Genomic DNA, 27,688 nt, shown 5'->3' on the forward strand with positions numbered 1-27,688 from the left:
TTATAGTTAAACCAGATACTTTTAATAATTCAGCATAGAGCAATTCATACCCATGTAATTTGAACTCCATTTTAAATTCATGACAGTAACATCTCATTTGAGTGATACTTTATTCTACAGATAAGGACAAACTCATGCCTGCCTTAGAAGTCAGTGCTATTCACAATCCTTCCCTCCTAAACTAGCTGTTTGCTTCAGGAATAAGCATCTTGATCACTACCATCTTATGACTTCTAAGCACAAATAAGTGTTTGTTTCCCCTGGAACTCAATACAAATACCTTATTGGCAGATAAAGAGTGTTTTCCTATTCATTTTTTTATTCCATGTTCTGTCATTTATCTCTGCTGTCACTTGGTTGCATCTCTGCAATAGTCTTCAACATTGCAGTAGATAATAGTGATAATACCATTACCACTGTTCCCACTACCCTCAGTACTTTAAACCACCTAGGATAAGTAGGAAGAAGGGAAACATCATAATGCAGTGCTATCCCCAAAGCTATTACTAGCATTATTGTACTATTAGTGATATCTTTTAAAAGTAAGGCTTGCCACGCAAGCAGAGGAGAAACTGTACTGTTAGCCAGGTTCAGCCAGTCTGGCTTAGCTGGGCTGTTTTCTGGGAGAGCAAACCCCCACCTCATTCCTCCTATGAAAGAGACTGTTACGGCACCATACGTAACCTGAGCAAACGCCAGCTCTGGGTAGTAGGTCCCTTGGACAGCCATTAACAGTGGCACAGAAGCAAATGGAATTAGCCCTGCAAGGCTTAAGTAAAGGGCTGGCTTGGGAGACTCCTTCAGTGATTTCATACTTCGCTCCAAGATGCCTGGGCCTTTGGTCTCAGAATCTTTGGGGGTTTTCTTCTTGAAGAAGGGGAGAGAGGTGTGAAAAGCCTGGAGCTTGGTTGTATATACTGATGCTGGGTTGAGGCTTGGAGATCTTGAGAGAGGACACACACCTCTCTGCAGCCAGAGGCCAAGAGGTGACCAAGTTGTCTTATTCTTTCCATGCAGTAGTAGTCTGGGACCGGTTAACTTCTGGAGCTGCAAGTATAAAACTTGTTCTGAACACCTTACACTGTATGCTTATGGATCTACAGTTACCTAAACTACCTATGAAATATTCTACCAAGTAGTTTTCCAAGTCAGGTCACAACACAGCTGCCTTTTCCACTCAGTTTTCAGGTGATTTTAACTTAAATAAGTAAACCAAATGATACAGCTTTCAGAAGCTACCTGATGAAAAGCGACTAGGTTCTTCATAGTGAGTAAGAAAACCTTATTCACTACAAAAGGTTTGTATATCTACCCATCCTTCCACCCACACATGCATTCTTCAGGTGTTTTTAAGTTAAGATATATCAGTCCTTTTCAGAGTAGAATATAAAATGATTACAGAAGTAGGACAAGTTCACCCCAGAAACTAGCTACTATCCCCTCACTACTCTACCACAGAGAGGTGAAAAAAGACCTTTAGACATAAAATTTGATTTTATAAAAGAAATTTATTAGTTTTGGCTAAAAGCTCCTGTAGAGACTAGAATTCTCTCAGAAAAGCTGAGTGATGAACATGTGGCTACTCCAACTTGTAAGCCACCTTTTTTTTCATGCACCAGTCACACCTTTTGCTATTTTACTTTTAAAGAAAATTAGACAGCAAAAAAGGCTTCAGAAACTTACTTTGAAAGGTGTGTGGAAGCAGCACCGTTGTATGAGAGGAAACATACTTGCTTTATCAAGGCCCTAAAACAGAAAAATTCAGAAGGTCTGTAATAAATAGCTGAGTTTGTGTTATGCCCAAAGTTGTCACAGTCTAGACATGTTTATCAGATGCAAGACTCTTATAGATGTATATTTAAAGATAAATATTATATGTACTCAATCTTTATTTATGCACTACAGGATATTTTGTTTCAGGTAGTTCTATGAAGCTCTAAAGTTGTAATAACTGTTGCAAGAACAATTTCTAGTTAAAGAACTGAGCATCAGGGAACAGGTTTCCCGTTTATGGATCATCTCCTTTCCGTGGGATAAACGGCTGCATGCAGGTTACAAATGACCAATTCCTCACATGTGGAAAACCCAACCCTTAACCATTAAAGAGGGGAAACTTCACCACATCCCAAGCTGCAGGTAAGCTACTTGCAGGGGGGACAAACCTAACCGGGAAAGGCAAGCAGCTCGCCGGCGGACTTGACCCCCCCCAGTTCACGGTCCTGCTGCTCCGGGGAGAGAGGGGCGGCTCCGCGCGCCCGAAGGCTCAGCCCGGAGGGAATGGGAGAGGAGAGGCTGTGTCCGGAGGGATGCGGGTCCCCCGGGGCTGAGGCAGTCACGGAGAGGCCCACTGGCTCTAGCTCGCGGCCTCCCCACCGGGCACGGCCCCCAGCCTCCTCGCTGAGGCGGCTTCCGGTGCCCCGGGAAGCGCTCCGGCGAGGCCCGGCGCTCAACGGCGCCAGTCCGGGCGGGAACAGACGCAGCCCGTGTCGTTCCGCTGGGCCGGGGTAAGCGCCCGGGTGTGTGTGGCAGCCACCGGAGCCGGCGGTCCCGGTCCCTGGCGTGCTTGAGACCGGGGACAGCAGAACCGAAAAGGCGCGCTCTCCTTCCCCTGCCACCGCGGCAGCCTCACTCACTCCGAGCCCGAGAGCAGTGGTTGGGCTGGCGGAGAGGCGACAGGAGCCTCCGCTGCCCCCGGGGCTGCTGGGGGGGGATGGCGGACAGAACACCCTCCTGCTCTCTAGATTCCGGGATCTCCGCTGCGGGCAACTGCAGCTCAAGCGGGAAGGACTACATGTCCCAGCCTGCCCCGCGGCGCGGCGCCCGGCCAATCGTCGCGGCGGGAGCGCGCACGGCCTTCTGGGGCGCGTAGTCTCCGGGTGGCGCCCGACAGGCGGCGAGGGCGGCGCGTTCTACCGCTCTGATTGGTGGGGTGGGGAGTGCGCGCGCGCGCGCCCCCCTCCCACGTCCGGGGCGGGGGTGGGGAACGCCCCGCGTGGCCGCCGGGGAGGGGGCGTGTCCCTTCCGCCTCCTCGGCCCCGCCCCGCGCACTCGCAGGCCCCGCCCCCTCCGGCCCCCGGCCGGGCAGGGCCGGGCAGCCATTTTGGGCAGAGCTTTGTTATGGTTCTGGGGCCGCAGGAGGCAGCGAGAGGGGCCTGGCCGGTGAGTGCGGCTCCCACCCCTCTCCTCCCGGCGCCCCGCCGCGCCTCCCCGTCGTCCGCCACCCCGGGACCTGGCCCGCCACCCTCCCCCCCTCCTTCAGCCGACTCTGCGGCCTCGGAGCGGCCCGGGATCGGCCTCCCGCCAGGCCGGGACCCCGCTGGCGGCGGCGGTGGGGGGTGGTGCGGCCGCCGCGGGGGCTCCCTCCGCCCTCGGCCCTGCCGTGCGCCCACCTCCGTCCCTCGGCGGCGGCGGGCCCGCGGGGAGCCCGCTCCCGACGGCGGCAGCGAGGGGCTCCCTGCGGGGCAGGCCCGCCGGGCCGGGGAGGGTGGTTGGGGCCGAGGCTTCTCGTTTATTGTTTCCTGCTTAGCCGGAAAGTTCCTAGCGCTTGACACTGCCTGGGCGCTGCCGCCGCCGTTCTGGCTCTCGTCCGGAGTTTAGCCTTGTCCTGTCATCAAGCTGGCCGGTCGGGTGCGGGGCGGGGGGGGGGGGAAGGCGGGCGGGGGAAGGACGGGCCGGGACGCCGCGTTCCGCCGGGGCGGCGGGGTGAAGTCCCCGGGGGGCCGGGCCGGGCGCGGGGCTTCCTGCGCGGCGGCGGCCCCGAGGCGGGCGGAGCGCCCGCGGCAGGGGCGACTTCGCTGCCGCCTGTTTGGATTGCGAGCTGGAAACGAAACTGGGTGAGCCGTGCTGGCTCGGGCCGTTTCCCTTCGCCTCTGCGGGATTTACGGCCGCTCTTTCCGGCAGCCCCCGGCGGGAGGGGGCGGTCGGCGCCGAGCAGTGACACGTGTGCGGCGGGCAGCCGAGCCCGAGCTTCCCCAGCCCGCTGCCAGCCCCGCTCGGCCGAGCGGTGCGGGGGCCTCGGCGAACGGAGGCTGGGAAACTTGTCAGGTGCCACTCGTTATCTCTTCACAGGAAAACAGCGCCTGGCGTAAGCGTGAGATGGCTTTTTTTTTTTTTTTTTTTCCCCCTCCGTCGTGAAAGTTATTTCTGTGTGTCCGGTGTGTTTTATGCCCTCTTGGCCTAAGGTCTTGCATGGTTTAACTTAAATGGCTGTAGTTGGACTCGATCAGAACAGCTGTGTTCACACCTAGCATTTCAAAGCTGCATTTAAGGCTTTGAATTGAATTCAGTTTAGTAATGAGCCGTTTTGGAACAATTTTAGAGCAGTTAGTGGGTGTCTGCACAAGTTACAAGTTTTTAAACAGCTTTAGAGGAACAGTCGCTATTTAAATCCTTGTAAGTAATGGTAGAATCGTTTAAGATCGTTGCTTAAAAATATTTTTATATTAACATGACCAGATAAGTCAGCCTGCCTTTCCCCGCCCGCGAGGTCTGAGTGACACAAGTGTTAGTAATGTTGATAATACTGTGAAGTGTTGCAAGTGACTGACTGAAGTATGGAAGCAACAAAGGAGGGTATGGAGAGGAGGGAGGAAACAGCTGAGATAATTGAAGGACCATTAAAGCTGAGTTTACTGTAGAGTTGATACTGCTTCTGTAAAAATGTTAGGTGGTTATCAGACAGGCTTATGCAAATGTTAACTTCATGAATGAACATGGCTGGTATTTCAGTGAAAGGTCCCCGTGCTCATCCATTTGGAGACCAGTATTTCAAACTTCCAGTCTCTGACTCAGGAAGGAAACAGGTGTAGAGCAGTAGTAGGAAGAAATAAAATCACCAGATTTAAGAGGAGCAGTTTTTCCTCTTGCATTCTTTCTGATTGTTTCTACTGTAAGAAGAACTTCTTGAAATTTTGTGTTTAGAACAGAAAAGCTTCAGGTGATACTTCCCTCTTTTTTTTCTTTCTTTTTTTTTTTAACAGCTATTTGTAGGGAAGTGCAGCCTCTGCATTTTATATTCATCTGGTTTGTAGTCTTAATCCTATCTGACACAGAAGTTTCCATTGCAGATATCATAGTAGGACTTAAAGTGAAAATATGCAGTGAACAGATGGCATTTTAAAAAAACCAAGTCCTGTTACTTCTGCAGATGTCTCAGAAATAAGAGGAGTAGAATGCAGATGTGATATATAACAAATCGAGTGGAAGTGCACACTTCCTGAATTGTTAGGAAAAATAGTTTACTTTGAGAACATTTTGCAGGGTATGGTCACCTTGTCTCACAGATGTGACTGCTTTGTATGTGGTGTTACTGCCTTTTGAAATTCCTGTTTTAAATTAGGAAGTTAAGTCACTACTAATCTTCACTAGCATTTTCATGAAATAGAATATTTCAAGAGCTGTGGGATACTTACTTTGAATACAGTATACTGTGGTTGGATCTGAATTTCTTCAGGAGCGTGGGGTATCATATAATGTTCTTGGTTTTTAGTGAACAAAAACTGTTGGCTTGAGTTAAAATTGCTTTTTTAATTTCAGTGTTACAAGATATTTGAAGTTAGTTGTGGAGCTGCCGAACTGACTTTGTTGTGAAGTGTACTTCAGGGTGTGCTTTGTTCATTTGTCTGTATGAACAGATTGGAAAAGAGCTGACTGTTCAGTAGAGCTAAAACATAAAGCACCTCTCTTCAGTAAAGTGCTGGCTGCTCTTGCATGGATACAGCTTTTTCTTACGGCTTTGTAAAAACACAACCATGGGATGACTGTTGCTATAACTTACACAGGGAAAGGTCATAGTTACTGAATTTTGCAGTTGGCAAGGTACAGTGTATACCAGGAAGTGTGGGATTTTTAAGTTTTATGTTAATTTATTTGTAGAGGCAGGAGTGGTTTAGATTTTGTTCTGCTAACGCAGCAATGTAAGTAGACTTTTTACTGTCACTTACGTGGTGACCAGGATACCAATGAAATCGTATGTGGCTTTTGTTTCAGTAAGAATAATTGAAGTGCACGTTCTCTTTACTTGTCAGATTTGATGAAAAGCAGTGAAGTTGGCAGAAACGTGGTCCTGCTTAGAATACTTCATGAATGCCAGGATGTTGTTTAACTTGTGTTCTGTAAGTTAATATGTTCCTGTGAAAATGTGCCAAACTTTAATGAGTTACTGTATGGTCAGAAGATAAATTTACATTTTTGGGAGTGGATTTAGGTAGAGGATGATAGTGGCTAAGTATTCACCACCCCATATGTGCGTGTGCAAACACTGTGCAGACCTAAAAATTCTAGGTTAGACGAGGCCATTAGCATGACAGTAAGTGGGAAGGGAAGCATATTGGTTAAATTAATCATACATATTAGCGATCAGGCTGTATCACTCCAAACTGGAATTTCTTGATTAAAGTGTGCTTAACTATTTAAGTTCCTGCCTTCTCTAGCTGGCTTTCATAAGTGTCAGAAGAATTTTAACACATTATGTTTCTTAGACCTTTCTGTAATTAAACAACAAAAAGACTTTGCAAAGTGTTGGTGTATGCAGTTCCATAACATGACTAATCTGAAATAGTTGCGCTTCCAAGGTCTGGCTTAGCAAAAATATTTTGCAGTGTATGACCTTGTGCCTCAGGGACTGTTGTACACTGGACGGTTTACCAGGAGCTGCTGAAGTTCTAGGATTTCCTGTCATACTAGCAAAAATGCCAATGTCTTTTTTTTTTTTTCTCTCCTTGAATCTTGTGATCTCTTCCAGTTCAGTGTTTTCATAGTCTTATCCTCCACCCTGAAAGGAGCATCATAGCTTCATGGTGTGATGTTGGTGGCTCTTAATAAGCCAAAGGGGTGTGTGTATATAATGTTGTCTAAATGCATGTCCCTGATTTTAGGAGTCCCCTTTTTCCAATATAGGAATAAATGAAGAATTTTAAATGAATTTTCCTTCTAGCTGTTTTTCCAGCGTCTGGTCTAGGTACAGGTAGATAGTAAGTGTCAGGGTGGGTAGTGGTGTGGCCAGGAATGACTGGCATTGGGGATAGAGGTTTAGTGTGGCAGGGACTGCTTTGCTGGGTATCTGTGTGACCCTCATAGGGTAGTTGAAACACACGCAGCATGTGGCGATGATGGTCACTCTCTTGGAATTTTGTCATATTCGGTTTGTAATGAACAAGTAATTTGTAAATAAAGGACTGACTCTGCCAAGGAGGTATATGGTATTATTCTGGGCACAGAAATTACTGGTATTCACAGAGTTGCTGGTGAATTTGTATGGTAAAGATTACAACAGGTCTCCAGCCTTTCAGCAGAGAGGAGTGTTTTGCGATTTTGTTCCAGCGCATCATCCATCATCAAGGGATTAATCAGGATTCACGCAAGGTGGTCTGAAAAGACCTTTGATGCTAATCTTAAAAAATGCAGCAAGGGAACTCTCTCACCCTGAAAATGTTGCATGTGTTATGATCTTGACTGTTAGTTTGGGAAAACTGTCTTTCCTCTACTTTGAACTCTAGTTAAAGTAGAGAAACAGGTTAATGACAACTTTAATGTCTTCAGGTTGGCTGGGCCTTATGGAATGTGTCCTACAGTATTTAGGGAACTGAGAGCCTGTGGGGGTGGGAAGAATTGCAGAATACTGAAAAGAGTTAAGGAGCGCTTCCCCTCACAACATCTAGAAAAAGGTAGGACTTGGGTAGGTTCAAGGGAAGAGTGTTCGCATCAGGAAGTCTGTCCTGGGTCATGTACTGTTCGGTGTTTTCACTTCTTTGCATTGAAATAAGATTCTTTACTGAACACACAGATACGATCTTGACAAATTCAAGAAGTAGTCTGAAAACAATAGCATTGATTTCAGCCATTTCAGTGTAGACAGGTTCAAATTACTGTGTTTAGGAATATTACCTTATGCAGACAAGTAACAGCTGGCTAGGCAGCAGTTCTGTGGGAGAGTATTTAGGGGTTGTAGTGGTTCCTAAATTATCGTGAGTCAGCAGCATCACCGTCATGAAAATTGACTTGTCATACTGGAACATGTAAAAGAGCATTGTAAATAAGGTAATGAAGCAGTTTTTCCATTCTGCTGAGGAGTGGTAGGTCTTCAGCTAGAAGTATCTCGTTCAGTTTGTGATACAGTTGTACTCCAGGAAAGTTATGGCTGGGTAACAAGATCTGTAAAGAAGATAACAAAGTCTGTAAAAGAAAGAAACTCTGAGTGAGGATTGGGAAAAAAAATTGGATCATTTGGCTCTAGAATGGTTTGTACAACTTGTGTTTCATCAGACACCAGCAGGTGATCTATAAAGCAGCTTAAAAAAGTTACCTGCAGGTGTAACTGGGAGCCAGCTCTGACATCCTGTCCCTGCCTGCAAGCTGTCAGGCTTAGTAGGTGGGTCGCATCAATTTTTTCATCATCAGTGCTTTGAACTTAAGCTTGTAGCTTCAACAGTAAAGTTGAAGTGGTTGGGGGGAGTGTTTGTTTCTTGAAAACATGACTATATTTGATCACAGAATGTGTTATTACATCCTTTTTCTGCTGCCAAACAGTGCTGGGATACAGGGTGGTCTGTGGGACTTCTCCCCCCTGACACTGCCCAAAAAAACCCTGCCACCTGCTAAGGTTGCCTTTCAGTCAGGGAACACTGAAGTACTGGTCTGGAGAAAAGATGTCTTAAAAGGTACCTGCAAAGAGAATTTAGTCAGCTTGCTGTATCCATCATGAATAAAACAAGAAGTTACGGGTTGAAATTGCAGCAGAATATATTTAGGTTAGGCATTAGGTGCGGGGACAGGCTTTCAAGCCATAAGAATAACCAAAACAGATTGTAGAGATATGCTGGAGAATGTGAGTTTGCTAATCTCTTCTGATTTACAGCTTCCAAAAAAATATTCCAGTGGAGGTATGAATAGCTGCATAATGAGTTCCAGTCTGCTGATAACAAACTCATTTTTCTGATACTATTAGAGACATTTTAGGATTAATTTTTGGACCCCTGCAGCCTGAAGATCACTGTACAGATTGGTGGAGGGGGGCATTGCTTAGTTTATTTTCAAAGATGTGATGGGAGAGGGTAGAGCTAAAGTGAACTATGCAACCTCTGAAGATTTCCCCCCCCCCAGATGTTTTCCTAGTATTCCCTAGTTTATTGTAGGACACTAGGATAGAAGAATGACATTTTTAACTCTTGGCTTGCACAGTGTACCTGCAGAGTAACAGCACAGTAATTGTCTGGAAGATAAAGATGAAGCTCAAGACCAGCTGGACAGCACATTGTCCATAACTCCTTGCTTTATTTTATCTCTTGAGTTTCACAGACTAGATCATAGAGAGAGCTCCAGCAAAACACTGTGAACATCCAAAGGGGATATATCTGCCAGCTGCAGCAAATCATCAGATCACAGGATTAGGGATCATTTGTTCCTCTTTTTTTTTCTTTTTTTTTTTTTCTGAGACCTACATCGAATGGAATATTTATTACTTGTGCAATTTATTTTATATGTACAGGACTTGTTTTAAGCTGAATTGTCTTCAGTGACTTCTTTGCGTTGATGTTGAATGTTCAACACCAACATTGATGTTCATTCTGATGATGAACACTAGAACAGGTTGCCCAGAGAAGTTGTGGCTGCCCCCTCCCTGAAAGGATTCAAGGCCAGGTTGGAGGGGGCTTTGGGCAACCTGGTCTAGTGGAAGGTGCCCTTGCTCATGGCAGGGAGGTTGAAACGATGATCTTCAAGGTCCGTTCCAACCCAAAACATTCTGTGATTCTATGTTTGATAATAGTATCTTAATTAGCGAAAGTGCTGAAAATGTTAAGCTATTGGGATGAAAAACATAGCAGACAGTGTAAACTTTACAAACTGTAATGCAGGTGGTGTACACATGCTGAAAAGTGCTGAGTGAATGTGTCTTTGTTGTGTCCTAGTCACAAACAAATAAGTGTGGAGCTTCTTCATATTTTCCTGGTCTTGAAGTAAAATGGTTTGGAAATAATCCAAGTGGGGGGGAAGCACACAGAGGCTATGACTAGTCCCTCAGTCTTGATTTGTTGATTGGGTGGGAAGTACCTGTAACTGGAATATACTGCCCTTCCCAGTCAGCAGTACTGGTCTTGTAGGGCTGGGATAATGGTATCGTGGGGAAGAATTACTATAATACTGTTTAGGAGAATGGTCTCTTATTTCTGAATGTCTTCTCTGTTTATCTTGTTGACTCTCAGTTCCCCTTCCTCTTTGCAAGTGACATGCCTTCTACTCTTATCCTTCATCTGGAATGCAGATCTGTACTTCCCTGTACTTGATTTACAGTCTCTCCTGCCTTGACACAAATATTTGATAAATAGTCTGGTTGCATTTGATGCTCTTTTCCAAAGGAAATATGTTTTTCTTAGCTCCAAATGGAATATATTTAAATGTAAATGTGCTATAGTAGTGATAGTAACCCTGGTAAAATACTGGGTTATAAAATACCCATAGTGGGAAACACACATCCTTTTTTTATTTAAGGTACTGGGGAACTACTTACTTAACTTCTGCTTAGGCTCTGTCTACATCTCTGGAAGACAGGTAGGCAGGAGGTATGTAGTATGCAGCAGGGATAAACCAGTAATTACATATTTGCAATTCTTTCCTTATGATGAGGAACATTATCCTGGTGTATGCTACTGAGCAGTAGAAGCGACTTTGTTCATTAAGGCTTTTGGCAGACCATACAGATAGGCTCTTCATTGCTATTTCACTCATTTTGTCATGAGGTTTTGGGGAGGATAGTGGTACCTTTAAAGGTGGCCCTGACAAGGTGTTGTGCTTCGTAAGGTTCAGGGCAGAACAGAGCTTTATCTTTACCTCAGATACTTCTAAAAGGTCTGTAGATCAAAGTGCACTACAAAATAGATGTTTGATGTTGTTCCCTTCAAGAGCTAAAAAGACCTTTGGATTTGATTAAAATTAGCAGAATACCTTCTCCAGATTTAAAATACCTTATTTAATAAAATGCTAAAGCTGGTTGAAAGTTCAGAACATTGTTCACATTTAAAGCCTAATACTATTTAAAATAGGGTTCTTTGGTTTGTATCAGTAGTGTCAATAGATACACTTGTTTAATAGAGGTGTATACAATCCCTGGAACCTTACTTCCTGCAGTAGGGCAGAGCAGTGAGCAAGTTTTAATATTTCAGGTAAATACCGCAGTTCTCCAACATAAACAGTACTAAAGACTGTTAAAGGGACATTGGAGGGAAGTGGAATCATAAGTGGTACAGGAGAGAGGCATAAGGGATGACACAGTTGCCACCGGCTGTGGAGAATAAAACATCCAGAAATAATTGTTGGTAGGCATAATATCTAGAAGGTCTATGCTGTCCCCATTCTGTGCTTAGAACGAGTTGAGCCTTTTAGATTTTACATGTTTAAAATGGTCCTATCTTGGTCCTCAGAGTAAACTCATCAAAACCCACTGGAGCGGTTCAGTTGCAGGGTGTCACACTTGCTGGCTGAGGTTCAGAGCCTTATCACCTTACACAGGCTTCTGTGCCCCAGATACCACCTCTTCCAAAATGTGCTTGGGGCTTTCATGTTAAATACAGCTTGCTTCCAAAGACAAGCTTGCTGGCTTTGGGTTCTGTTGTCTCCTCGATGCACCCAATACTGTTGACCCAGTAGCAATGTGGTCGTAGCCTTGCTGGCAGAAATTTGGATCAGCCAGGGCTGGGAGGGCAGGCATCAGTCAGTAGCATTGCTAAAGGTGATGTTTTTGTCAATGGTGTTTTCTTATTCAATGGAGAGTCTTTCATACATCACAGTCCTAGAAGTCACTTTTCTCTGTGATTTGGTTATGTTACTCTTGTATGCCCTTGTATCTTTGATTGCTGTTAAGAAAGAAAAAAATCATCTCCTTACCCACCACGTTCTAGATGTCAGTATGTATTCACAAGACTAGGCTGTTAAGACTTTGCAAGGTATGTGGTTGTGTGGGTGCATATATTTGTTCCAGAAATTTTGAAGTAGGTAAGATTCACTGTGACCTTAGAGAAGTGTGAAGCAAGGAGGTAAATGGGCAGGTTGTTTGTGAAACAGCACTGATGAGACACCAGTGGGAGGACTGTCAATAGAGAAAAGGGGTTTAGGGTATGGACCTTTCTTAATCTATTTTCTGTTCATTGAAGTTAGTCATCTGGTTTGCAGAAGTAGTCAGATACCTAACAGTTAATATGATTTTCCCCCAGCCCATTACTCTGGAAAAACTCTTGTATGGACAAGCTTCTGGCATGTTTTCATCTTGGAATATATAGATTTGCAGTGTTGTTTCTAGAACACAAAACAGTTTTGATGATTCTGCAAGATAGATTCATTTGCTTTAAACTCGAAAAACAAGGTGTTAATCTTTCAGTAATAGCTGGTTTTCACAAGAACTTTTAATATCTGTATCTGGGAAGATTTTTGTTTGGTACGTGATTAACATTTTAATCCATCATTTAGTGTTTTAATGGGCTCATGTTTCCATAATTCTAGAAAATCTGGTATAATGCTTTGCATTTTTAGATGCTAGATTTTTTCAGCAGCCAGATATAATTTAAACAATGTTTTTCACAGTATTTTTAATTAATAGAACTGTCCTTTATATTTGAGTAACCGTTTGGGGGGTTCTAGCTGTGTGATATAATGGAAAGAAACAAGTAATAATGGCAGATCTGTATTATAGTTATTCTGGTGCATAATACCTCAGGTGTGTGAGCACTACCAGTTGTACATGCCCTTCTGGAACACCTACATTTGTCCTCTCAAAAGGTAGCCGTATTTCAGCCATGTAGCCAGACTGAAGGTGTGTCTAGACAATTGTATTAATGGAAACTGAAAGCAAAATGAAAGTGAGTTTGTTTTGTAGATACTTTATGTAGGTGAACTGCAAATAAACGATCTCAACTTGAGAAGACATAGCTCACCAGTTGTTATGACAACTGTTGAACTAGTAATGCTGCACTTGTGTCTTTTATAGTAAGGCCTAATGCTTGTGAGGTTGAAGCAAGTTTTATAATTACATTATTTTAAAAGGACTGTGCACCCAAATATGATTATCTTATTCAATAAAATGTTTCTAATAGTAGTAAGGCCAAGCCATGTTCTGCTTTTCTGGAAAACAGGATAATGAAATTTCACGTGTGCCTTTTTGATATCCTTAAGGAAATCAGTTAGCATGCTTTTGATGACTCCTAGGTTCGTCTCCAGGCTGTGACCCCCTATTTCTGTGAATGTGTTGGATGAGTCAAAAGCTGTTAGAAGGAGATCATATTTTAGTGAATGCATGTGGTACTAATTCTTTATCATAAATTAACATACACCTATTAAATGACACTCTACTCTGAAGAGTAGCTAAGTGGAAAGGTCTGTTGTGTATGTTTAGGCCTATCTGCTTGATTAAATAACTTTAAAAGAGCTGCACAGAAAGAAAACTGATGAGGGAAGTAAATTCTGTTCTGCCTTATGCGTCCATTAAATTGTTCACTAATTTTTCTGAATGCTTTTGCAACCCAGCTGACATCTGATCTTTAGGAATATTACTGAAATCCCAATTGACTTGGCCAGTTAGAAAAACAAATCTTTACTTTTTTTAAGTAAACATGTTTTATTTAATACATAGAAATGCAATGAAGTGAACTGAAATTGTGACAAGGATAGACAGATGTTGTCCTTGTGACCTTTTACAGCTGCTGTTAGCTGGATTAATAAATGTATAATGAAGGGTAAGCTTACTTTTATTCTAGTTTTCCACTAGAGGCTCCACATCTTTGTGATTTGCTGTTGTAGGAGAGGAGAAACGGAATTAGCGGCTGTAATTAATAAGATTCTAGGTAGAGAGCAGGGTTGAAGGGACCTGAGGACATTTGCAGGGTACAATGAAGCAGAAAAAGCATCCAGTAAAATGTGTCTGTTTCAGAAATGTGCACTGCATTATGTAATGTGAGCAAAGGTTAGACGCCCTCGTTCCAGGTATTCCCAGAGAGGTTGTGTGCTAGAACGGCGCAGCATGGCTGGCGATCTTGTAACTCAGGGCAGATTTTGCTTCCCATTGGGCTTTTAGAGTTTTGTAGGCCAAGGCAAGAGATGGAAGGGGCAGTAATAGTGAAAATGCACTGCTGATAAGGCTAATCTATGCGCTTTGTTAGGACTTTTGAAACATCTCGACACATTTCCAGTGAGTAATTTCATAGCTCAGTGGCTTTGATTAGCTTGTGTCTCTAGTCTTATATTCTAGTCAGTATAGGTCTTTACATATTGAATACCTCCTTCGTTCCTACTGTAAGGTATGTCTGGAAAGCTCAGCTTGAGAATCAAACCTTTAGAAACTATGGTTTAGAGATTAACTCTGATCAAGTCTATGTTAGGAGTAGAAATGAAAATTAACAGAGGGATTAAAACAACAGGGCAACTGTATTCAACTGTAACACAGTAAGAACACCGAGTGGTGTATTGGAGAATGGGAATTTTGTGCTGACTATGTATGTTTCTTCTTTAAATTGAATATGCTTGTATGTTCCTTCCATTTTCATGTCAATTTTTTAATATTTGTTTAAACAAATACACAATGAACTCTGGTACTATAAAAGAGCATCTGACAATTTTAACTTGTTTATTTAACTCAGTGGTAAGTATCACTTCTTCCACTTGCATGTTAAATGACATGGTGAAGGATATTTAGATATTAAACTTACTTATCAAGGGAAAAAAGTACTTTTGTAACAACAAAAACTTACGAAAAGAGGTTGCTATGAAATAACAGTGAAAACATTTTTAATGCAACATGCAAAAAAAATTTTTTTTAAGGTTAATTAGAACTGTTAACAAGTGGAACCCAAGTGCTAATACACAGTTTAATTTTTTATGTATTTATATTACTTGCCAAAGACTTCATTTTGATCAGTGAAAGAATATTTTGGAGTAGTTGACAGACAACATTTTTTTTTCTTCACCAAAGCTCATTAATGCAGATTTCATTGTTCTGAAAGGAGGTACGCCTTTATAAAACATCTGATTCAGTGATAGTATTATTATTTACTCTTTTTCTGATTTGTGTTTCCAGAAAGAATTCGAACTTGAACTCATTTAAAAGGAGAGAGAATTAATTAAATTTGCATTAATGAGCACTTTCATTTGCTTTTTTCCTGGAATTGGGAGTGGCTACTGGGGATGATCTTTGTCCTTGCTGTTTTCCATAGTGAAGCAGAGACCAGTTCGACTGAACTGTAAATGCAGTATGAGAAGAATTGGGAACGTTGCCTTCAGGGAATATGTGAGTGTTTATTCCACACACATGTTCGTGTACATGACCAGAGAAAAGCAGACCCCACCTGTACTTTGAGGCATCTCTTGTCTCTGTTCATTATTGAGTAGCTGGCAAAGGTCACTTCAGTTCTATGTAGTAATAAAAACAAAAAAACCACCAATATTAGATATTGGGAAGAAAGGTTAAAAAATGCACAATTTTGACACTGTATAAATTGGTCATGTTCCCAAATCTTGAATAGTTTATGCGGTTTTGGTGATGTTATATGTAAAAGATATGGTAAAAGCTAGTAAGGATGATTAGAGGTGTTCAGAAAGCTTTCATAAATGGTCTGACTTAGCTTGGAAGAAAGATGATTCGATGAGTACATATATCATGTATAAAATCATGAGTATCTTGGAAAACCAAATAGAATATGGTTGAACGCTTTGGTATCACAAGAAAACAGCCAATTGAATTGAGGCTTACATTTTTATAGCCACAAATTGACTTTTACACAAAGCACAAGTAAACTGTGTCCCTTCTCATTTGGGAGGCAAAAATGTATAAATGTGTCTAAACACAAAACAATTCAACAGATTTACATAGAAGCACTGACTGGGAATAAACTGTAATACAGACTCTGGCTTAAAAGTCTGAGAAAGTATCCTGGGAGCCCTGGTTGGAGTTTTGCAGAGAGTTTCACCTTGGTTTTGATTGTGCTGAAATATAAAAAGATGTCTTGCAGCAACACAGGTTTTGCAAACTGTTGACGTGCTTTCCTTTTCCATTTCCTTTTCCAAAAGTACTGGGAACCTTTTTTGTGAAGTGGAACCTGGGTACTGTACTTCTGTGGTGTTCTTATTTTTTGTTGTGTACTCAGACCTAGTTCCTACTTCAGAAGTTTAATTCTGTGGTGTTCATTTGTTTAGACACCCCTTAAATCCAGGGAACAATTCTGTGTGGGCTTTGCTCTGTTTAGGTCCATTTTTCACATAGCTGTGAATCATTCTCAGGATTCATTAAATCAACTTCTTAAATTATATTACTTCTGTCAATAGTTTGACATGGCTTAATTGCTATACAGTTTGTTCTGAAAAGCGTATTTATTCAGAAGGTAATGAATCTTGTTTAAATATAGTCAACTGCATTGACTTTGTCCCTGCTTTATCTTCTGCTTCCTACTCAAACGTTTGGTAGCAGCCTCAGAAGGTCACATTTAAAGGAGTTCTGTACACTGTGAGTTCAGCGTGATGGGAAGACTGTTCTGTCTGCAGCAGATGTTTCAGCATGTCCCTATACACACTGAAAAATTACCCTTTAATATAAAAACGGGTGTCAATAGGTTAGCACTTTTATCGTTCGCAGTGTGTGACACTGACTTGTGGTATGGGGTGGGATGCTCAAAAAGTTCCCAGGTCAATATTGTGTATGTCCATGTCCACTCTGGTTTTGCCTCATCTTGGCTGGTAGTTTGTAGGGGTTGTGAGGCTGCTTGCTGGTGCTCTACCTCCAGAAACGTGATCATGGCTCACAACTTAGGTGCAGAGATGTTTTCCTCTTTCCAAACTCCCCTACACAACAATAACATCTAGTTCCAGAAAGAAAAATTTGCTATGAAAATTAGGGGGTTTATTAAAGGCAATGACCCAGAGGATAAAAAGGTGGTGATTCTTCTACTATTCCCTCTGTGTGTGTATTTTGAGCCTCTATCAAAACAGTCTTAAAACACTTTAAAAAAAAAAAAAAAATCCGCATGCTTTGCAGAGTAAAGAATGGCATAACAAGTGCAACGAAAGCCAAAACTGATCAAAGAATGGAACCATATCCAAACAAGGAAAACAAACTCTTAAGTCAAATATAAAGACATAATAAGGCATGCCTAAAGGGATCCTGAAAAACAGCTGATGGCATCAAAACAGTAATAAAAATTTTCAGATGTTTCAAGAGCAGTAAACTATGTTTGCTTCTGGTTAGGTAAGAAGGTTCAAGGAAAAAGAGGCCATAGCAGAAAAACTCTTTTTTTTTTTATTGTTGGTGATGGTATTTTCTGTGGAGGAGTTAATGGAATACTGGATGTGTTACTATCATGTGTCTCTTGAGAGGGGCATCTGGCTGTACGGGAGCAGGCGAGCAATGATGTGGGTGCACAGAGGAGATGAGGCACGTGGAATGCCCAAGCCTACCTGCAGCCTAGACTCTCATTATTTTAGCAGCAGGTTTTGAAATTGCTATGAAGAGTGGAATCCCTTTCATTAGCTGCATGCAGTTTCTCCACTCTTCCCTTTATTCTGATTCAGCTTGTTTGTATTGCCCTGTTGTAAACTAAATCTGGGAAGTGATCATTTAAAAGCAAAAACACCCTTTTCAGGGACCTCGTTTTTTAATTAGATTGTTTCAGGTTTTGTTTTGATCAGAGATCAAATAGCTTTTGGCACTGTGCTACACTGTGCTACAGTTGCTCAGTTTCTCCTTCTGTTCTTTCCTTTAGTCATACTTTGTCATGTTTATACCGCTTGTATTGATGGGGTTTTGTTTGGTTTTTTTATAGTGACTACAGTTCCTGTCTCACCTCTTTGATGGAAGAGGACTATGACCCAGAAGTGAAGTCTCCACTGTAGAACAAGCTCCTGTGGAATAATTTGTGTCCCTTTAAAAGCAGCACCCAGTTTACAAAAAATAGCGTAGAGGAGATTATTTTTGGACCTGGCATTTTTTTTTGTTCATGTGACCTATGTTTCAGCATGTAAATGGTGAAAAACGGGGAGATAAACATTTGTGCCTGCTTTTGAGCTTTATATCAAGTAGTGCTTAGCTCTGTGGAGCATTAGCCAAGTTACGTGAAGACCAGAGTATATCCTAACATTCACTTTTTAAAATACTATACCTTTTTTTAGCAGATGTATGTGATAAAAATGAAGTTTATATTTTAAGAGCACTTGGGCAGATGCTTCTTGTTTAGATCTTAGCATTTGGGGCAAACGTTTTTATGTAACGTTGTCCTTTTTCCAGAGTGTTCAGGTTGATCTGCTGCAGATCATGAATTATCCAGCAGACTTGAGTGTATCTGTTCAGTATTAACCATGGTGTTGCTCTGAATGTTGTCATGCAGACTTGACAAACCTTTTTGTAATGTAAAGGCTGACTTCTGTACTACCACAACCTGAGGAAATTTAATGAGGTGAACGTGGTCGTGGCTTTTTTTAAAATATAAATTACCTTCTTAGGTAATTTTTTTTTTGTAGTGAGAGTGCAAAGAGAGGTTAAAATGAGCAGCTGAGGGGGTGAAGGGCACAGTTGGCACAAAGTGCGGCCTCTTGTGCTCAGCTTTGAGACGCACTATTGCCTCAAGGCTGGCCTTACAGCATACTGTAGAAGGAAGGAACCCGAAGGTCAGTGAAGCACAGAAACTGAGGACATTGGACTACAGAGGCCAAACTCAGGGTGAGTGATCATACGTACATTTTTCTTTGCTTATGTAGTGTTGACTTGTTCATAGAAAAATTAAAGTTGAAAAATAAAAAGGTAAACTGGAGAACCTTCCACAAAAGGCAGAATCCAGTTATACGGAGCAATAATGGAATTTGCATCATTTTGAGCAGTGGAAATTACTATGACATGGAAAGAACAATTCAGTTTCAGATTCCTCAGTGAGACACCTTAGCTGGTCTTCAGTTGAACTTCCATTAAGATCCTTCAACCAGCTTGTGTTCTGTTCCTAACCATTTGGTTTCTTCACTATGAAAGCAGTTTCAGCATAGGATATTCTCTGGTGTATGGAAGTTGGTGGATCTGGATACAATTTTAAGTTAGGGGTACAGGTGCTGCCATATGGTTGTCTTTCAGGTCTCTGATCTGCTGTCAGTGTCTCTAACATCATCACTGGGTTGGTTGTATTTGATTTACAGCCTCTGGAATTACCGCGCAGAGATCACGTCTTTGTAGACTATGAGACAATAAGCAATGAAGGAATGTACCCCAAATTCTGTCATGTCTTGATTTTACACATCTGTGCATTGTATGACTTTTGTATGCTGTTTGTTCTGTTTTCTTTCCCACCTCCACGCCCATCTTATCATGAATTTCATGGGTGTGTTAATTGTAAACAGGAAGTAACTGGTAATTTTAAGTTCTTACCTGTTGCAGTCAGAGGAACAAAGTCAGCAGGAAAACAAATGCTTACATGTAATATGAAAAACTACAGCAGTTTTTCCCTCCTATTCATATAGGCTAAGCTTTGAGAAATAAATTGTATAATTATTTCAGTTTGAGAAAGATGACAGGGAATGTTCTTTTCGTTTACAGATCCTGGCCATGAGGTTTGATGCCTCATTTTATTGAAGGGAGACACTGGACCTAAATGGCGCAGCATGACTTTGTTCCTGCCTGGCTTAACTTCTCAACGCCACAGTCAACCAAGGTAACGTTAACATAGATCACCTCCTTTTACAGCTATGACTATAATATAAAGCAAAACATTGCCCCAGTGTTTAGTTGAACTTAAAAAGTTTAATTTTAACTTCTTTGGTGTTTTTAAAGAAGGCTTTTGCAAACTTACTATGGTGAAAATAATTTTGTTGTCTTTGTTTCAACAAATGTATCTCTTTTATTTCAGAGGAGGAACAATCTTTGCATTCAGACATGGGAGTAGTTCAGTGTCTTTCTGTTGAGACTTGAGTGAGATCCCAAGTAGAAAATCATTAAAGAAATGGCACTAAATCTGTGGGGGTCAAGACTTGAGCTGCCACTTATTTACAATTCAGGATATAATTTGGGTTTGATTTATGAAAATAATCTGACCCTTGCTGAGTAGTAGATTGATAATAAGCCCTTGGGCTCTAACTCCAAGCTCAGACACACTCATTAGTTTTTTGCAGCCTTAAAATGAGGGCAGTTTCCCTGTCACCTTCTCTATAAAACTGTTTCCAGAAGCTTAGGTTGACCCAGGAAGTCTGTTTTAGGACTTGTGTTACTTGTGCATGGCAGTGCAGAAAAACATTTTAATAGCAAACCACATCATAATGGACAACTCTGATGAACAAGAAAGAATGCAACTTTCACCTTCAAGCTTAAACATGAGGAGAGAAAAGTAATTTCAGGATATTTGATCCATTTAAAACAAACCCGATTTTTTTGTTTTTTATATAAATGAGGGAAAGTGAAGAGTAAAAGATTCTTTATAATCTTAATGCTAGAAGCATTAATGTTTTCTACAGCATCATAGTTGTTTCAGTTCAAAAGTGCTTTAACTTGCTTGAGTATCTCTGAATTTTAATCAGACTGATTGGACCCTCCATTACTGTCTGCTCTTCTGACTTGGAGTGAATGGATGAGCACCTTTGTATCTTAGAATTTCTTAAATTAATTTCGCAGAAAGTATGTGTTTGCAAAGACTGCTGGTAATATTAGCGTGTTAGGTTCTCACTGATTCTCTATAAGATACAGAGATTTGTTTGCCATTCTGATCAGGTTCACATGATTGTTGACATTGTTGGCTAAGTCACTGTTGAACTGACAGGCTCTTGGAGTGCCCTAATGAATGCTTCATTACATCATTTTTTACTTTCTGCAGTCCCCTGCAGCCACCTTTGAGAAACATGGAGAGCATCTTCCACGGGGAGAGGGCCGTTTTGGGGTGAGCCGTAGGAGACACAACTCTTCTGATGGATTTTTCAATAATGGGCCCCTCCGAACTGCAGGAGGTGAGTAGGAAGGATCAGAATGCAGTCTGAGAGCAAACATTTTGGAATATTCTACAGAATGGAGAATTCTGCAGAATATAAATAACACTTCCCAAAACTGTACCTTTTCAAAATATCCTGTAAGAAACTTGTGCTATTCTCTTCTCCTGTGCCGTGTGCTCAGGCCTTGAGGGGTTTCTGTGGTAGCTGTCTGTGCATTGTGTAGCTTCGTTTGCTTTCTGATACAATCACGCAGTAGCTGAATAAGTTTGACCTAGTAGTTACTTAGTGAACTCTGAGTTAACCACAAAGAAAAACAGCCTGATATTTCCAGTGTTCTGCATGGTGTGTTGACTTTTTTTATTTGCATACTTATCTCCTTTTGTTTAGACTGCTGGCATCAGCCGTCCCTTCTCCGCCATGATTCTGTAGATTCTGGTGTTTCTAAAGGAGCTCATGTGGGGCTTTCTGGCAGTCAGCCCGGCTGGCATGGTCCTTCACGGGGCCATGATGGTGTGAACCAGCGTGGTGGAGGAGGAACTGGAGTTCATCGCCACTGGAATGGCAACTTCCATTCTCGGAAAAGTTCCGCCTTTCAAGAAAAGCTGCCTGTTGAATCCAGGGAAGAGAAGAAGGAAGATAAAGAGCAGTTGCAATTTGAGGAAGAAGACTTTGTAAGTGTGTAGCTTCTCACTAGAAGTGGCAGCTCTGAGAAGTGGCTTTTCAGATCTCATTTTAATTAGCATTGATAGGTGGCGAGAATCTAGAGTTGCATTCCATTCCATTTTTGAGATCACAACAGATTTAACAAAGTTATTCCAGTGGTGACAGGATGTTAAGTGGTACCCAGAGTCCTCGGGATTTGACGACCTGTTGGATGGTGGGTTTTGGCACGTTACTGTATTTTCCCAAATGGTTATTGTGAACACACAAGCCAGATCTTTAGTGAAACGCATAAGGTGACACTTTGGTCTGCCGCAGGAAAAGTAGTTGTACTGACTTTGTGGCTTTTTACAAAGCCTTTTTTTTTTTCCCCTAAGTACATGTGTTCAGCTTATCTTCAGTCTGCCTGCTGTTCCTGTCTCCTGCATTCTGGTACATATTGGTATTTGTGATAACCTTCCCAAGCTTGTTTGTGATATACGCTCAGACCTTTGCAACCATCTGTCTTGAATCTTCGGGAATAGTATTTTGTTATCAAAGATGTTTTCCTATTTCTCTGTTAATCTGGGGATCGGGTTTTCTTGAGCTATTTCTTCCATCAGTATCTCCAATTCATCAACTTCTTATCCAGCATTCTGATTCACGTGGTATTATCAGTACAGTAGTCTCTTACATCCTGTTTTTACTGGAATATCTTTAGTTTTCCAAACTTCACCAGATAGTACTTGGACTTAACGGCTTTCACCCTTAGGGTGTGCAGTCCTTAATGCTAATGCTTTGAGATATATGCACCTTTTCTGCTTTCTCTTTCCAATTTATTTTTTTTTCTTCTGTCCCCTGATGAGGATTTTATTGATACCAGACCATGTATTTTGCTTTTTACATCTTGTTTCTTGCTCTCTCTAGGCTCTTCACCAGTGTAATGAGGTCAATATCATCTGTAAGGTTCTGGTAACTCAGTCCCTTCACTTAATGCATTTCCTCTGACTTCATCTTCAATGCTAAAGCCATTGCTGCCTCCAGTAATGAGAGGTTTTGGTGATAGTGTGCACACTTGTGTGTATCATCATCTTGAGATTTTTGCTGTCTTATTCAGCCTTTTTCTCTGAAAGGCTGTTTACAGCTGAAATTGTCATGGCAGTTTGATGGCACTGCTTCTATTCAGGAAGTTAAGAGTTGGATTGAAATATATAAATGCCCACGGCTGCTTCAGGCCAAAATCTATGCTTAAATTGCCACAGGAGCCAGTTTCATTTAAGCTGATGGGTTTTTTCAGTGAAGTGCTTGGGGAGTGATTGCATGCTCTTGTTCAACTGCTTATGCTAGGAGTGGTAGCCTGCATCACAGTGGTTAACACCTTGAGAGCAGTGATAAAGCTTGTGTATAGATTTCTGTTAATCTGATTTCTCAAGAATACTGTAATTCAGGATTTCTATAAGCTTGTTCTTTAGACTGTTAAAAGCCTGTTGAAATGTAGAAAGTTACTATAACGATTGCCACTGTGTACTGTTGTAGTCTGTCTTGGTCTAAATCTTTCTTCAGTGTACTTCTTCCTTCTCCAGTGCCTTGATGAGTGCCTTTACCCAACTACATGTGTTTCTTCTGTAATTACTTCCCCCAATTTTTTTTTTAAGATGATAATACCACACACTGTCTAGTAGCAAGCTTTGCTAAATAATTCCTGTATTGTCTTTGCCATAGTGGTGAAGCTAATGTATACTGCGGTTAAGTATGTAGCTGTTAGGCCTGTGTGGCTGAGGATGGCAACGCCTTTTCCTGAAAGGTCTGCAAAACAGGCTGTTAGTTTAAGTTCTCCTGTGGTGTGAGCACCCTTGCTATAAAAACTGACCTGTAACTAAAAAATGGAGCACTGAAACAGAGGAATTTCTAGGGTCTGAGGCAGGAATTTATGCTATGGTGTGACATTTTTTCCTAACTCTTATAGAACAGGAATGCCTACTATTTCAGAAGCTCATTATTAGAGACTTATGCTGTCACCATAGTAACTAACATATGAAGAATTCATTAAAAAGAGGAAAAAGATGGCTTTATTTTGAACTGAAGTTATTTGGGACGGGGGAAGAGGAATAGCTAATCAGGATCACTTGTCATTGAATGCTTAGATTCTCTGTACTCTGCTTTGAGCTTGGACATGTCCTTAGTTATTCCACTAAGTTGAATTCTGATACTGAATCAAAGGTAAGTCTGCAGAGAGCACTGAGTCTGTGTGCAGTATTGTCCTGAAAAGTGGACTCAAAAGCTTAACATAAATTTACCTGTAGCTTCTTTGTGAATGTATATACATTCATTGTTCTTTTACATTAGGAGCCTAGTATTGCTTTTGTTGGGGTTTTTTTGTTGTTGTTTTTTAATTGGTTAATGCATAACTATTATATAAAAATATTTGGGAAATGAGACTAGATTCCTCAGATACTGATGATGTGGAATCTGTTTTATATTTTGAGCTGCTGATTAAATACCTAAATCTTTTATGTGTGTATTGATTGGTGACATCTACTTAATTGTATAGTAGAATACTAAAGGGCCTATCCTGAACCCTCTGATAGTTGGAAATACAGCAGAAGCCAGGGAGAATACAAACTTGATTTTTAGATGTCTTGTGACAAAGCACTCTCTTCTAATTGAGGTGCTGTTCAGAGAAATCTACCTGTATTCTGGGTTCCTAGAAGCATAATGTTATGTTAATACTGAAATTTTTTTGTTATATGCGATACAATGATATACTCATTTGCACTGTCTTTTTACAGCCATCTTTGAATCCAGAAGCTGGAAGACACAACAACCAGAACAAACCTTTAGGGACACCTTCTGGAGTATGGGGTAGGTAAAGGTAGTTACATCACTGTACAGAATGCTGATGATGAAGCAGAAAGCTGTAAGCAGTGTTTAAATGCTAGTTTTTTCACTCAAAAATATTTTAAAGGCTTAAGTGACACAGTTTGCATCTTTCTCTCCTTTGTTTTCCATCCACAATCTTCACTAATCTCTTGGCCTTTTTGTCTGCTTGAAACTGTGCTTGTCTTGTCATAAAAAAAACTGCTGGTGGCAGTAATGTTACTGTTGCATTTACTTCCTGTCTTGCTGCAGTTACAATTTCATGCAGACATCACTTAAAGGACAGAGCAGATTTGAGGGAACTAGACATTAGTTTCTGAGTTGTGATCTTCATATTAGAAATACAGTAAAACTGTCATAATTCTGTGGTTTGGATTTATTTGAATTTTTTTTTCTCAAACTCAGAACGGGCTTGCTTTTGAGTCTGTAGTATGTGAATCTGTGCCTTTAAAAAAAAAAGTGTGAAACAAAGTACCAGTTCTAGCAACTGAATACAGGTTTAATCTCTACTTAAAATGTAGCTAGATTAGTTGGCTTAATACTGTAAATAGTGCAAATTAAAAAAAAAAAAATCAAAAACACTTCTTGCTATAGTACCAGATTGTATTCTTTTTGCATGTTTGTCAGGTAGCTATTGTTCTGCTGAAAAAATAATGACAATTAGCATTTATGGGCCTTTTAGCTATTTATACTATTACTGTTGTTAAATTGTTCTGCTCCTGCAGATGTGTTGGTTTGGGCTAAGAAATACTAATTGCGCTTGTTTGTAAAAGCACTGTGTCTTTTGAGGTATAAGTTAAGCAAAGTATTTTTGCTGTGTTAGTGGGCTAACAAAGCCAATCCATGGTTGCTCAGAAAAGTGCTAATATCTCTTCTGATTCCTGTAGTATGATGGGAGGCTGTTAGCTGATGCCACTGTATGTTTTTCCCTTCAGTGGCAAGGGAGCTGTTGTGGTTAAATGAGAAAAGGTTGGACTTTGACATTCTTATCCAGTATCTTTGCTCAAAGCTGAAACAAAAGAACAGCTGATAGCAGTCTCAGAATCAGATGTGCATCATCTAAGATTGAGGGGGGAGAAACTGGAGCAATATACCAAAGCTGTTATGAAACTGAACATTTGTATTTCAGAATGTTTCTCATTTTATTTTTACAGAAAACCCCCCTAGTGCCAAGCAACCTACGAAGATGCTGGTCATCAAAAAGGTTTCAAAAGAGGATCCTGCCGCCGCCTTCTCAGCTGCATTTACATCACCTGTTTCTCACCTGGCAAATGGCAACAAAGCCACCACCATTGTCCCAAGTGTCTACAAAAATCTGGTTCCTAAACCTGCAGCTCCTCCTTCCAAGGTACAGGGGTTTCCAGTGAAGTTAGTGAACTGCAGATCAAGGGAGGGAATCAACCCCCTGGCAAATAGTAGGAGTTGGAATCTGGTAGTTTCTGGGATAGTGGCCTTTACAGTAGAGGTCTGGTTACTACTAAAATTGTTGTTCCCTGTCAAAAAGCCATTTGGTCTTGTCCATAATGAGAACTAACCTCTCTTCTGACTATACTAATGTCCATTTGAATGGATGCGTTCCCATGCATTAGACAAATCTTTATCTGAATTAGACAAAACAGGCAATGCTGTAGAAGTGGAATGTGTGCTGTGATGTGCTTAAATTGTTCACGTGACTACCTTGAAAAATCTTTATTGGGTTACAATACTTTGATGTGTTTAAAACACAATTGAAGCTAAGATCAGATTAGATTGTAGCATCCTGTAATTCAGCTCTAATTTAGTTGAGCCTTAAAGACAACCTGGGAAAGTAATGGGTTTTGTGCTGTAATTCTTTTACTGAAAGAAATGTAGGAGTGTTGAAAAAAAAGTGTAGCTTTTTTGTTTCTTAGTTCTAGGGTTTATCTTGCCCATTTTTCCAGAGAATCTACATGTATAGATGCCCTAGAAACTTTGTAGGATTGATAATGAAAGTATTTAAGAAAATTATTAGCTAAGTTGTTCTTTAAAAAGGTATCCAAATACTTTGAGTTCTAAAATTTATTAATTACTAATGCTGTCTGTGACATTCCAACAAAATCTTTCCTATGATTAGAGTAGATTAGTTTTACACACTTCAAAGGTAAAAGCAAAATAGGAAAGATTAACAACTTTTTTTTGTAAGAAAGCAAGTTTAGAGCTTTTTTCCCTTTAAGTTTCTCTTAATTCAGGCTAAATTCTAGCAACTACGGGAAAAATCCTCATAGTTAAAACGATTATCAAATAATCTTGTATAAACCCTTAATTTGGCAACTGATCTCGGTGAGATGGAATAAATTGGGCCATTATAAAGGTTATTAATAAGAGTTTTTAATTCCACATAGTTTTCAGTCCGTATACGTACTTGTTCAGTATAGTTAAACAAGATGCAGCTTCTGATGGATAGGGAGCCTCCTGTGGCTTTTATTTTTGCTTGTACAGCTTGATTGATACATGTGTATATATAGTCTTCCCTGCTTTTAGTCTGGATGTTTTAAGTGGTCTTTGAAACAAAAAGCCAAAGATACATTTTCTGTCCAGACTGTTCGGTTGTCTCTTTGATTGCTTCAGAGTAAATAGAATTCTAGTGAACAGGAATGGATACAGCTTTTCTGTTTTAGATCCTATTGTGTGCAGAGATAACTTGCAGGTTCTGAAAGTTAGTGCTGTACCAGCTGTAGAGATTGAGAGATTGAAATGCACTTCTGAAAGCTATGTCAATGTCTGTTGTTACTGCCAGTCATGGTATACCTGTTGCTTGAAAGCGTAGAATTTGGACGTAAAAATCTGTTCAGTTGTTACTCCTTGCTGTGCAGTCACCATTGCATTTGTTTTGGCTACTTGTAAAACCCATGATCAGCGGTTTTTCATTAATTCCATCTAGAAGAGCTGTCTTGAAGCTTTTCCTAACTGTGTTCTGAAATTAGGCTCTAAGTTTTGATTCTTCAGATGAAACAAAGTACATTAATCAGTGCTTACAGTTGGAATAAACCCTTTAATTTTTATAGATATTTTGAAAAATATTACCTGTTTTTCTGAGACAGCCTTGTGACTGTGGTATGGAAGTTCAGCTTACACCAAAAATAATGGTAGGGCTTTTTTGTTAGCTTGTTTTACATGTTATGTAGCTCTCATTTGCATTCCAGATTGTGTATCTATATTTAAATCAGAGATTATGACAACATGTAGTGCTAGCTGGCTAAGTTCCTTTTAATGAAGTATTTACTGTACTGAA

The 27,688-nt window shown here is 41.0% G+C and overlaps 2 protein-coding genes across 3 annotated transcripts in view; one reads left to right on the plus strand and one right to left on the minus strand.

The window, feature by feature from the left end:
* On the minus strand, positions 1-2,577 carry TMEM69 (transmembrane protein 69). The gene is made up of 3 exons (XM_074832155.1): positions 2,168-2,577; positions 1,684-1,746; positions 1-1,047 (listed from the first exon to the last, which is right to left on the minus strand). The coding sequence occupies exons 2-3, from the start codon at positions 1,726-1,728 to the stop codon at positions 334-336; spliced, it is 759 nt and encodes a 252-aa protein (XP_074688256.1). The 5' UTR covers positions 1,729-1,746; positions 2,168-2,577; the 3' UTR covers positions 1-333.
* A 480-nt stretch (positions 2,578-3,057) lies between these two features.
* The window catches only part of GPBP1L1 (GC-rich promoter binding protein 1 like 1), a 34,074-nt gene continuing 9,443 nt past the window's right edge, over positions 3,058-27,688 (plus strand). The window contains exons 1-8 of one of the 2 annotated variants that reach the window (XM_074832150.1): positions 3,059-3,159; positions 15,192-15,265; positions 17,790-18,682; positions 19,544-19,658; positions 20,811-20,940; positions 21,310-21,593; positions 24,351-24,423; positions 25,593-25,786. In XM_074832150.1, the coding sequence (XP_074688251.1) occupies positions 19,599-19,658; positions 20,811-20,940; positions 21,310-21,593; positions 24,351-24,423; positions 25,593-25,786 (741 nt within the window). In that variant the 5' untranslated portion in view covers positions 3,059-3,159; positions 15,192-15,265; positions 17,790-18,682; positions 19,544-19,598. Of the gene's footprint in view, positions 3,160-15,191; positions 15,266-17,789; positions 18,683-19,543; positions 19,659-20,810; positions 20,941-21,309; positions 21,594-24,350; positions 24,424-25,592; positions 25,787-27,688 lie in introns of both variants that reach the window. The other variant, XM_074832149.1, reaches the window with a different exon arrangement.

The sequence above is a fragment of the Strix aluco genome, chromosome 8 (assembly GCF_031877795.1).
Source record: "Strix aluco isolate bStrAlu1 chromosome 8, bStrAlu1.hap1, whole genome shotgun sequence".
In the NCBI taxonomy this organism is placed as follows: domain Eukaryota; kingdom Metazoa; phylum Chordata; class Aves; order Strigiformes; family Strigidae; genus Strix; species Strix aluco.